The sequence below is a fragment of the Lepus europaeus genome, chromosome 1 (assembly GCF_033115175.1).
Source record: "Lepus europaeus isolate LE1 chromosome 1, mLepTim1.pri, whole genome shotgun sequence".
NCBI classification, from domain to species: domain Eukaryota; kingdom Metazoa; phylum Chordata; class Mammalia; order Lagomorpha; family Leporidae; genus Lepus; species Lepus europaeus.
The window spans coordinates 144,328,029-144,339,222 of record NC_084827.1 but is presented as its reverse complement, the minus strand read 5'-3'; the positions used below and the strand labels follow the sequence as shown (position 1 = coordinate 144,339,222).

At 47.1% G+C, this 11,194-nt stretch overlaps 1 protein-coding gene across 1 annotated transcript in view; it reads right to left on the bottom strand.

Annotated features, from left to right (window-relative positions):
* The window catches only part of LOC133758554 (aldehyde oxidase 1), a 70,279-nt gene continuing 59,085 nt past the window's right edge, over positions 1-11,194 (bottom strand). The window contains exons 28-35 of the mRNA XM_062189737.1: positions 10,487-10,615; positions 9,802-9,876; positions 8,304-8,356; positions 6,950-7,064; positions 3,823-3,888; positions 1,836-2,024; positions 1,266-1,433; positions 1-545 (exon numbers count right to left, since the gene is read on the bottom strand). Coding sequence (XP_062045721.1) covers positions 495-545; positions 1,266-1,433; positions 1,836-2,024; positions 3,823-3,888; positions 6,950-7,064; positions 8,304-8,356; positions 9,802-9,876; positions 10,487-10,615 — 846 coding nt within the window. The 3' untranslated portion in view covers positions 1-494. The remainder of the gene's footprint in view (positions 546-1,265; positions 1,434-1,835; positions 2,025-3,822; positions 3,889-6,949; positions 7,065-8,303; positions 8,357-9,801; positions 9,877-10,486; positions 10,616-11,194) is intronic.

The following is an 11,194-nucleotide window of genomic DNA, read 5'->3' as shown; positions in this document are numbered from 1 at the left end:
CTGATGAAGTTCAATTTATTTATTATTTTGGTCCCACAAACTCCTTTTATACAGAGTCTGAATCTAGTCTGACAAAGAAAGGAACAGCAAAAGCAGACAGGAACAAGTGAAAAAAAAACGACAACTTTCTAGTTCACACTGCTAATAAAATCATTTAGAAAATTGCCTTTCACTAGACAGTATAATTTCTGCTGGTAGATACGAGCCGATGATGAATCACGTACAAGTCATCATTTATTCCATTGAGCCAGATGGATCTAGGGGACACAGCGGTGGAGAGCATCACTCCAGAGGAAAAAAGTTAGTACTGATTCCATTTAAAGTGTGATTTATAAGTTGCAGAAGCATATTTATCAAAATCAAAACAGAACATTTTAGACCATTAAAGCAACAGTCTGTGGACTGACTTCTGAAGTGTGAAAATCTGTCTTTCACATGCAGCGTCTTCGAGGGCTGAGTCTGGAGACACTGCCTCATGGGAAGAGTGGCCTGTTTCACACGGGTACATTCCAAGGAACGTAGGAGCCTGGCTTATCTCTTGGAATCTAGAATGAGACAGTACATTTGGATGTTTGCAGCTCGGAGAATGTTTGTGACTTGGGTGAAAAACAGCAAGGGATAATGGAGACCAAGTACCAGAGGGCAGCCAAGACCAGGAGAGGACCCGGGGAGGGGACCGGGGTGAGCCACTGCCGCCAGACTCATCAGCTCTGCCAGTCTGCGGCTCTCCAGTGTGGAAGCCTCGAGAAACCCACGGGATCCCACAGAGCCCGCAGGCGGGGCGGAGAGGAGGGGCTTCCCTCAACCAAGGCGCGGTTTTCTACAGTGTGAGGGATCACGTGAACAGCACAGTTCCACAGCCACGAATCCCAGCGTGGGAGAGAAGCCCAGGGGCACTGATGCGTCTGCTCACGATCCTGCCCGGGTGTTCCAGGGTCGGGGCACACACAGTTCCCCAACGTCTCTTCCCAGCCAAGCTGCCCAGGGAAGGGAACACAACAAGGGAAGAATATAAAACTAACGGGCAAGAAGCTGCTTCCGGGTGGCACAGAAACCAGCCGCGCGGCCAGCCAGGCAGGGTGAAGGGGATGAAGAACACAAGGCAGCTGGCACACGTTCAAGGGCCACACTGCTCTTCTGCCCAGATGCCCCGGGGCTGCTGATCCACCTGTGTCTCCGTGGGTTAACAAAACTTGACCACAGGATGAGGGCCAAAACTGCAAAATTTTATAACTGTTTTTTTCTCCCTAAAGGGCAAAACGTACCATTTTTGTGAACTTGTCTTCACAGGCCATTCTGATCTTCTCTGGGGTGAGCGGACTGCTGAGCTTCCAAGGTGCAGAGAGACCTCTCGCCTGCCGGGCTGCACACACCGCTTCCCGGATGGCGAAAAACACGGAGCAGCCCATGAACACCCCAGACTCTCCCAGACCCTAGAGGGGAACAGTTCGGCCAGATGATGTTTCTCGAATGTGCATACAGATAGCATCTATGCACGCACAAATGTTTCATTTCAAAAAGAATATTACGCTTTTGACCCAATATTCCTACTCTTGGAATTCTACCCTATGGAAATGATCCCAAACAGAGAAGGCAAATGCTGGCATGAAGATGGCTACCGCGAGCAGAAAACACAGATGCAGCCCATAGCTCATGTTAGGCTGTTCGTGTCTGGAATATTTAAGACATTTCTTTCCTCATGTTGTTCAACTGCTTTATAATTAAATTGTTTAGTAGGGCTTTCTCTTCTGCAATCCTGGTGGAGATCAATGCAGCCCTCCCACTACCCACCAGGCAGCATACACACATCATGTACTCAATACGGCGCAGCGTACCTTCGAGGAGTACAGGGTATTGGACTTCTCAGATGGAGGCAAAAAGGTAACGTGCAACTGGGCGGGGATGTCACAAATGGCAGGGATTTTGTATTGGTTCGGACCACGAGAGTAGAGGATGCCCTGAGGGGAGTAATGCAGCTCCTCTATGGTATAAAGTCCCATGCCTTGAATAAAGGCACCTTCAACCTGGGGCAGACAAACAAAGAAACCAGGATGCCACATGAGAGAAAAACAGTCAACAGGAAGTACTGCTGCAACTTCACACATTTTGTTTGAATCCTGAGTGTTTTCCAGGTGAAAGTCCACCTCACAGCATGTCTAAGTACCTCATTCAGGGTTCAGAGTCAAAGAGCTTCATTTTAATCTTGGTTTGCCCATACATTGGAGCTCTAGAAGTTTCTACACAGAGCCTGTGGTCCTAATGCCCTCATATTTTTCTGCCCCACGGACCTGTTTGTCTCAAGTCCCCATGTGCTGGTGCCAGGCTCCCAGGGCTCGAGAACCCCATCATCTCCTCCCAGCACTCTCCCCAGCTGCCGGCCTCATGTCTCTGGACTCAGTTTGCCCCCTGGTCATATGAGGGCTTCCATGCAATTACAGCTCTAAAATGCTCTCCTTCTTAGATGGACATGTAGCCCAAACTGCCTGTTCACAGCTTTTTCTCATGTCTGGGTCTTTTAATTTACTTCCTGCCTGTGATCCTATCTTCTCTACCTCTCGCTTCTAGCTATGAGCAGGTATCTGCCATGATGTCGGATGAGTCTTCCTGAAACTGTACGCCATTCTTCAGGCCAACTCACCTCCAGTCAGCACGTTCAGTGCCTGTCTTTGCAGAAACTCCACCACCCAGGCCTCCCTCTAACTACAGCTTCATGGCCAAGCCTTCCAACATCTACCACTGTACTCAGGCCTGGTCTCATCAACAGCCATGAACCCAGCACGTATTGAGTTTCCTGTGTCACTTTAGGTTGATTTCCTCCACTCTTCTACTCTGAGTGCCTTGTTCTTTCCCTGACAACCTGGTGCACTTCCTTACAAAGCCTCCTTTGGCTTCTCTATTCCCCAGGGATGGAGTGTCATGCCTGAAGAGCACATCACGTTATGCCCTAAGTGGGAGACACTGAGCCCACTGCCCACGGGTTCGAGGCAGGTAAAGCAAGTGCATGAAGAGTCCAGGAGGGTCATAAGCCACTGGACAATGTGTGACTCTGCAAAGATGCAGCCAACCGACCAGGAACATGTAAGTTCAGTGTTGGGAAACTTCTGTTTTCAACAGAGGTTAGACATTTCTAACTGTTTACTTTTGCCACTTATTTCAAATGTAAATTTGAAGTCTGTGGATAGACTTCAGCCCACAGGCTACCTTCAATAGCCACTGCTCTAATTACCGAGGTTCAATATCCCGACAAAAGAACCCACTGTAAGTACAAGGGTCAGCTCTCAGCACTAACTACTTCTAACAAGAGATTCGGGGCTCAGTAGTTACCTCTGGGTTTGGTCTTATCTCACTCAAGATCCCCAATCACAGACTGTATGTTTCTTTTAAAAACACCTTTTGTGTTCATCTTCAAGAGACAGAGCTTCCATCTGCTGGTTCATGCCCTCAAATGACTGAAATAGTGGGGCAGCCTGGGGAGACAGAAGTTGGGAGCTGGGAACTCAACCCAGGTCTCCCATGTGGGTGTCAGGGACCCAACTACTTGAGCCATCACCTGCTGCCTCCTAGGGTTTGTATTAGCAGGGATACACAGTCATGAGGTAGAGCTGGGAGTTGAACCCTGGCACTCAGTCCTAACTGACATTTTAAACACAAGGCCAAACACCTGCCCCTTCTGTAAATGGTAAGAAGTTTGGGTTCTGCAGTTGGCCTGAATAAAAATATTTTGACTAAAGATGAATAAGCTGCATGTACTGTTTTCTCTGTAGATCCCACAGCAGTTTTGGTTTTTACAAATAGGAAGCAAGACAAGTTAATTACACATACCTGGCCTATGTCAAGGGCTGGGTTTATACTGTAGCCAACATCCATGACAATGTCCGTTCTGATTGTCTAGTAATAAGAAAAGAAGTTAAAAATGTTTAATGATGATAGCTTAGAGAGAAGAAACTGAGAAATAGTCCCCACCGGGCTAACACTGGAATAAAGCCTTTCTTCCAGCCACACTGTTATAGGACAAAGAAGCAACAGAAATTTCATTATGTGACAAAGTTTATTGTGTTAAACTTTCAAGGTCATACAATACTCTTGGCCAGCTCAAGCACTGGTTTGTTCCCTGCCTCCTTCACCACTTGAATTTAACAGAATAAAACACTTATTTGATATTTATTTATTCAAGCTGAGTGATATAACAGATTGGGTTTAATCCCACTACAACAAACCTAACAGATGACACAGCAAAAGAAAATGTTTGTGGCTCTCAAGATCCATGTTGCACAACTTTGTGGCTACCGCATGACCCAACATCCCAGAGTCCAACTCGCTGGTGATTACTGAACCACAGAATTCAAGTGCATCAACCAGAAGCCTTTGCCATCTGCAGTTCTAGATTTTTCATTTTGCAGCTGAGAAGTGAATGCATCTGACATTGCAACTTTCTCCCTGGAAACCTACAAATGAGGGCACAGTAGGCCCAGTCAGTCTGTTGGTGACAACTCTGCTCCCCAGCAAGTCTGCCCCTTCTGCTGTGTCACAGGGTCTCTGCCAAGACTCAGGAGACAAAGGAAACACAAGAGCTTCCTTTTTTTTTTTTTCTTTACAGGCAGAGTGGATAGTGAGAGAGAGAGAGAGACAGAGAGAAGGGTCTTCCTTTTTGCCGTTGGTTCACCCTCCAATGGCCTCTGCGGCCGGCGCATCGTGTTGATCCGAAGCCAGGAGCCAGGTGCTTCTCCTGGTCTCCCATGGGGTGCAGGGCCCAAGCACTTGGGCCATCCTCCACTGCCTTCCCGGGCCATAGCAGAGAGCCGGCCCGGAAGAGGGGCAACCGGGATAGAATCCGGCGCCCCGACCGGGACTAGAACCCGGTGTGCCGGCGCCGCAAGGAGGAGGATCAGCCTGTTAAGCCACGGCGCCGGCCACAAGAGCTTCTTTATTTGACCTCAGATTTTCCTCTAATATTTTTCTTAGGAAGTTAGATAATGATACAGAATGTTCGACTATAATAAAACTTCAGCTACTCACCTCTCTGATTTGAAGACAAAATGAAATATAAATTCTTTTTGACACCCATTTGCAACACTGGCCTTCCAGGAGACTAGCAGCCTTAATTGAGGGTAAAGGAAGTAGTCTAAAGTCTGAAATGTTAGCAAAGGTTCTGTTTTCAAAGCTGTTGACTGGCTGCTGTCTGTCATTGTCTTTTGAGGGGCTTGGGGTTGTGGTGGCCTTCAGATCCTCAATGAGTCCCATCCTGGAATTCACGTCCTATGTAGTCCCCACTCAGACCTTCCAGGGCTTGGTTTGTGTGTCAGATGGGAGGCGTCAGAAGTGACAATCATCACTTGAGATGTGGTCCCCAAAGACGGGCGTCTGTCTGGTGCTTTCTCACTTGCTCACTCTTTCTTTTCAAGGAGTACCCTTGAGGGATGCCAGCTGTCATGGCCTGAGGACGTTCAGGCGGCCTATAGTGATGTCAGGGCAGGAAGGGCTGGGGGCCTCTGGCCAGTAGCCAGAGAGAAACTGAGGCTTCCTAGAGGATGGAAGCAGACTCTGCAATCCCCATTGAGCCCTGAAGAGACCCGTGGTCCCCACTGACAGCTCCACCACAGCCTTGTGAGAAATCCTGAGCCAAAAGCACCCCGTGAAGCCGCTCCTAGAAACCTCAGAGCTGATAAACCTTCAGCTGCTAAGTTGGGGAGTAATTTGTTTTAAAGCCAAAGATAACTAACATAAATGTGTGTTCAAAGTGAGGGAAATTCTGCAGGAATAGGGGCAGTTGTATCCATGGAGAATGGCCAAGAAGTGGACACCCAGCAGAAGGCCCCTGGTGGATGTCACTGGGTCCCTTGGAATTTCACACCAAGACTTCGATTGTCTTGTTCTTGGATCTTAGGCATATACAAGATACAAGGAAACCAAAATGGTTACATTTCCACGAACTTTCTTTGAGGGAGAAGGGATTTGAAAATCACTTAGTGTGAGACAACTTGCTCCCTAGGAGAGGGGGACAACTGCTCTAACATGAGAGCATGCTTGGAGTGACCACTGTTTTGCCCAAGCCCAAGGTTTCAGAAAAGAAATCCGGCCTGACTGCAGAAGTCAGATAATCCAGATACATACTGGAACAGGCAGGTTCAATAAAAGCATATATAATTTAAACGATTAGGCCGACTATGATTAAAACAGACACATATGCTGTGCATATATCAAATGAACATACAGATTTGATCACAATCCAAGAATTAAGACACATAGGATATTTGGAAAAATCAAAACTAGCAGTTGTTTCTGGGTTGGTTTTGGGACAGATCGTGAAACTAGGAGCTTGGTCACATGACAATTAGGAGGGCATCACAGTCCCATTTAATGTACTGATGAGCACTTATTGTTATTGACAGTGACCAATGAATGGTTTCTTTTACCCCAAAGGCCCAGGTACAAGAGGAGAGACTGGGAGTCCTTGACATGTGTGGAATTTGTGGGCATATCCTCATAGCAGCCCTTAAAAACACAAGGGCGTTCTCAAACCACCCTAACAGCAGGACCTCGCTAGGTAAAAGGTATCAAAAATGGGCCATGGGCTACTCTTTTTTGCTGCTCCAGGCTGGCCCTTGGAGCTTGTTAGTAGCTAACAGATGCCTATGAAATCATTCGAGAATGTAATTTTTCATTAGAAGTCAGATTTCTGGTTGTGCCAGTGATCTACATGGAAGCTCCTTTAGGCTAGACTTTTTCTTGAAGGGGTTTCTTTCTTGATTAATTCTAAAAGGCTGGGGAAATAAAGAAGAGAGCCACCTGCTGCCCTCCATGGAAGCAGCCACACCACCAAGGCAAAGGCAGGGCATCTGTTTTCTTCTGGTTACACAGAGACACTACCCTTAGGCCAAATCCATGTGCTGTCACACACTGGGCTCTCCATAGAGATGGACTATTTAGGAGCCTCTTAGGTGATACTGACCTTATGATCCCCTGTCAGGCAGTCTATCTCCACCTCGGAACAGGCAGCTCCATAAACGAAGTATTCGAAGGGATGGCCTTCACCTTTGTCCCAGTTGATGTTTGAGTCATAGCCCCTGGAGGAGACGGGATGCTGAGGAGTGTTGATAAGGGACCAAGTCTCGGCATCTCAGACTGTGCTGCTTAAACAGAGCCACGAAGAGCTGTGCACCCCAGAGGAACACACCTGCTTGTGCTACGATGTGCCAGCACACAAGGCACGCTCAGCCTGTGCTGAGTAAGTACCTCCCTCCTTATTCAGCGTGCTGTCCCTGATCACTCCTTGCTCCTTGAGGCTGGCTGCTGACTCCATGATCACATCTCTCTTACTGCCTCTGGCTGGTCTCAGGTCACGTACCGATCACTGTCATCGGATTTGGGGAACTCAACCTGGATTTTACGCCAACCCAATTTCAAGGGTGGATACCCGCCTGCTTCACCTCCTGTGTAGGAAAGCAGGCCCTCCCTCAACCTCTGCCACTATGCTGGCTTCTTACCACTAGGTTGCATGGCCTGTGCTGTTCACATCTTTTCTTTGAGGGCGCCAAAGGCAAATGTCAATGGGGAAAGGAGAAGAGGAGGCCAGCAGCCTGCCAACACTCTCTACTGGGTCTCCTCCGCTGCCCCCCGCCTGCCTCTGGCCACTAGAAATGTTCCCAATGCTTACTTCTGGCAGCCAGGCAGTGCCCAGACTCCAGCAGCAACCGGCAAAATGACAAAATCAGGTCGAACTCCCTGCATCACCCTGCTCTCTGGTGCTGTCCCCTCCCCACTGAAATAGTCTGATAAATGTTTTTCCAAAGTATGTGAATTCCCATTGCTCCACAACTTGACAACACAGTTATTGCTGAATTTCTTTTTTTTTTTTTTTTTTGCCAATCCAAGGTACTAAACAGTATTATCTTATTATGGATCTAATTTGCATTCCCTTAGCTTTGTTTCTTAACTTAGGGGAACAATTATATTTTCAATAAAAACTTGACAACTTCTGTGAATACTGAGCAGGGGTCCCTTACAATACCACCCAGGCCTGCTGTGGGCTTGAAGCGCCCATCCCCTTCCAATAGCACCCAGAGGGACTTGATCCATCACACATCTGAACTTTATCTGTGTGCCTGTTTTCCCCAGCACAAGTTTTTCTGGACTCTTGGATTAAGCAGCAGCTCGGAATTCGTCTCCTCCTTTCAATGTTATTTATGACAGCAGATTAGTGGAAGGCACAACATCAACTCTTGCCAAATTAAAAACAGACCTGAAATTCTTCATGTAGCTACCACTGCCCTTTCCTACAACACGAGACTGAAAGGACCACTTACCTGAAGTAGCCAGTCGCTGACAGACTGATGCTCTCATCAAAGGCAGCCTGGGCCTGCGAAGGAAGAGCCCGGCATGATGCAACAGTGCTATCCAGGCAGAGAATCCCACAGGACTTCAACCCCAGTTTTATCACAGGTTAAATGAGGCTGTAAGTAGGAGTAACTAGCAAGCACCAAGACCAACTGATTCCCTCCAACATTCTCCATGTCCACAGGCATTTGTGGTTCAGGGCTTATATTAAGAGCACCTGCTCAATGTATACCATCACATTAACAACTGGTCCGCTGTGGCATGGTCTCTCACACCTACAGACTGGACTACAGGGGTCAGGCCAGGTCCTGCTGATGAAGTAATTCTCTCATCATCTGGAATGACTCAGCCAATTAACATGGAACATTTTAGGAAACAACGGCTGATTGGAAGCAAATTTTAATATGGCGAATCCATAGCAGTTTCAGTTGAAGAGAATAATTTTGCGAAATTGTGCCATTTACACCTGACTCTGCAATGTACACAGTTGAGCACTGTATAGAAAGATGGGGTTAAGTACAAATCCATAGGTCTAAGAAAGAAGGTGAGAAGTCCAACTGTCAGAGAAGAAACAGGGCTGAATGACAGCACTTCACGATATTGGAGGAAGGACTCTCCCTACTGCCTCTCTTTGCAAATTTCTGGAGCCAGACTCCCTCAGTCTCTCTGGGCACAGGCAGCACAGGACAGGAGAAATAAACATGTCCAGAAAGGAGGGTTGAGAGCTCCCATCAGTATGACTTATAGAACGAGTCCTTACTCTGTGGAGTAGCAAGAGCCATTTCAAAGCGAGACTCCTCAAATATTACTTGCTCAGACCAATGTGTTCTGTGTTGCAAAGACTAACATCCCAGGAGAGTCAGCACGACACATACTCCCAGGTTTTATATTCACTCCACAGCATCCAGCACACTGTAACCTATCACTTTGAGAAGTTTCCTGTTGACTTTAGAACCTGTGTCTTCTCTTCCAACTAGGGTGGAAGCAGATCGAAGGAAGCAGTTGAGTATTTCCGCTCCATTGAGTGCTTACTTCTAGGTGAACCTAGACCCCATAGCTTGGTTTCCTATTTTCAAAGGAGTGCTTAGGTGGTTTTGTAAAAATTTTTATTGAATGATTCTAGTTTTTCTGTATTGGAAACAGTGGAAAAGAGGATAGACAGATTTAAAGCTATTATTCAAAAAATACCTAGGCTCTGCAGGACGAAACATTAATTCTAGCTTAAAACAGAATTGTTGATTGAAGAACTACCTTTTGCTTTAATAGAAAATTTTCCCAGATGCAAGAGTTCCTCTAGTATATTATAGTGGGATTCCTAGAGCTAACCAACAAAGGGTCTCCCACTTATGCATACACAACAGTGGTACTTGGCGGGAATGTCTTTTCTGTGGTGCCTAACTCCCATGTCTCTCACACCTCCTCCCCCTTTTTTGCTAACACAAAACATAGAAGCCTAGTGTTTCTCACCCACTCCTTCCAAGTTCCTTGAGGATTCTTGTTGATGATGGGTTCCAGGCGTTTCATAAGAGTTTGACAAGCATCCTAGAGATTAGTTTTGGTTAAATTTACAATCACAAGTTCAGGCAAACATCAATTTCAAAAAGAGCATGATATGGGCCATTCCATAGTGTTGTCTAAGAGGTCCACAGGAACACAGGGAAGTAAGAGACCGAGCCTGTAAGAAGGCGATGTGAAAGGCTCTGTGTGTGTGTGTGTGTGTGTGTATAGCCAGGACTTAACAGGAAAACTGTTGGCCAACCAGCAGCCACTGTTTTCAAACATAGCATGGGCACAGCCTTATTTTGTGGGCAAGCTCACTTGGGCAGCATGATGTTAGAGCGAGGGGCAGTGAATCTGGTCAGGAGAGACCAAAGTCTTACAATAACCCTGGCAAGAGGTGGGAGTCAGACTCCATGGGATAGTAACCTAGCAAAAGTGGAAACACACAGGGACATTTTTGGGTAGAATTTGACCAGTGTGATGTCAGGAGTCAGGGAGACGACATTTCCAGCAGAGAACCACTGGACGCTGTCCCACTCATGGAGCCCAAGATTAGGGCAGTGGGAATTAACTCTCAACATCTACTCAGCTCCACCCAAGTCAAAGACTCAGATAGGGGCAGTGAGTTGGAGGTCACTGCTGTGAGTTTTACCTTTACTGCCAGTCCGTTGAGATCTGCCACCACAGATCCTCCAGAGGCATTAGCATTAGGGACAGTTTCCGTGCTTGTGCCACGCAGGTGGACATTTGACATTGGCATCTTCAGTTCACGGCTGACCACCTGGGTTTGAGAAGACAGTTTCTTTTCAGACACTTTGATTAGCTGTAGCCATCCAACATGCCCAGATGGCAGCCCCTGTGTGAAGCTCTCATCCACATAGCAGGGACAAGGGAGCAGCACCACAGATTCTTCCAGCTGCAAAAAGTTCCTCTTCTCCAAAAACCCTTTTACCAGTCTGGACCCCAAGTCTTGGGCACACCTTTTTCTTGGACTTTCTCATGTGCATAAGGAAGAGGAGGTAAGTCCCCAAGACAAGGCAGGAAGAAATACTTTATTCATATCCTCATGACCACGCAATCAACAACTCTAAGGTCTCTCCTACTACCAGACTCTGCAAACTTCTAACAAAGTCAACATTACTGATGACATGAGATGCCCAGATCCTATCCTCATTTCTGGAGATACTCCAGGGAAAGGGAATCTCTAATAAGAAAGGACAAGTGCCTTGGAAAAGCAGCACCAGGAATGCTTGGGTCACAGCAGTAGGAGATGGCTCTGGGGCTGAGCACCAACATGAGGGCTCAGCTGGCTGCTTTGTTCTTCCTTTATCTTTCAGGAGAGCATGACCATATTGCCAAC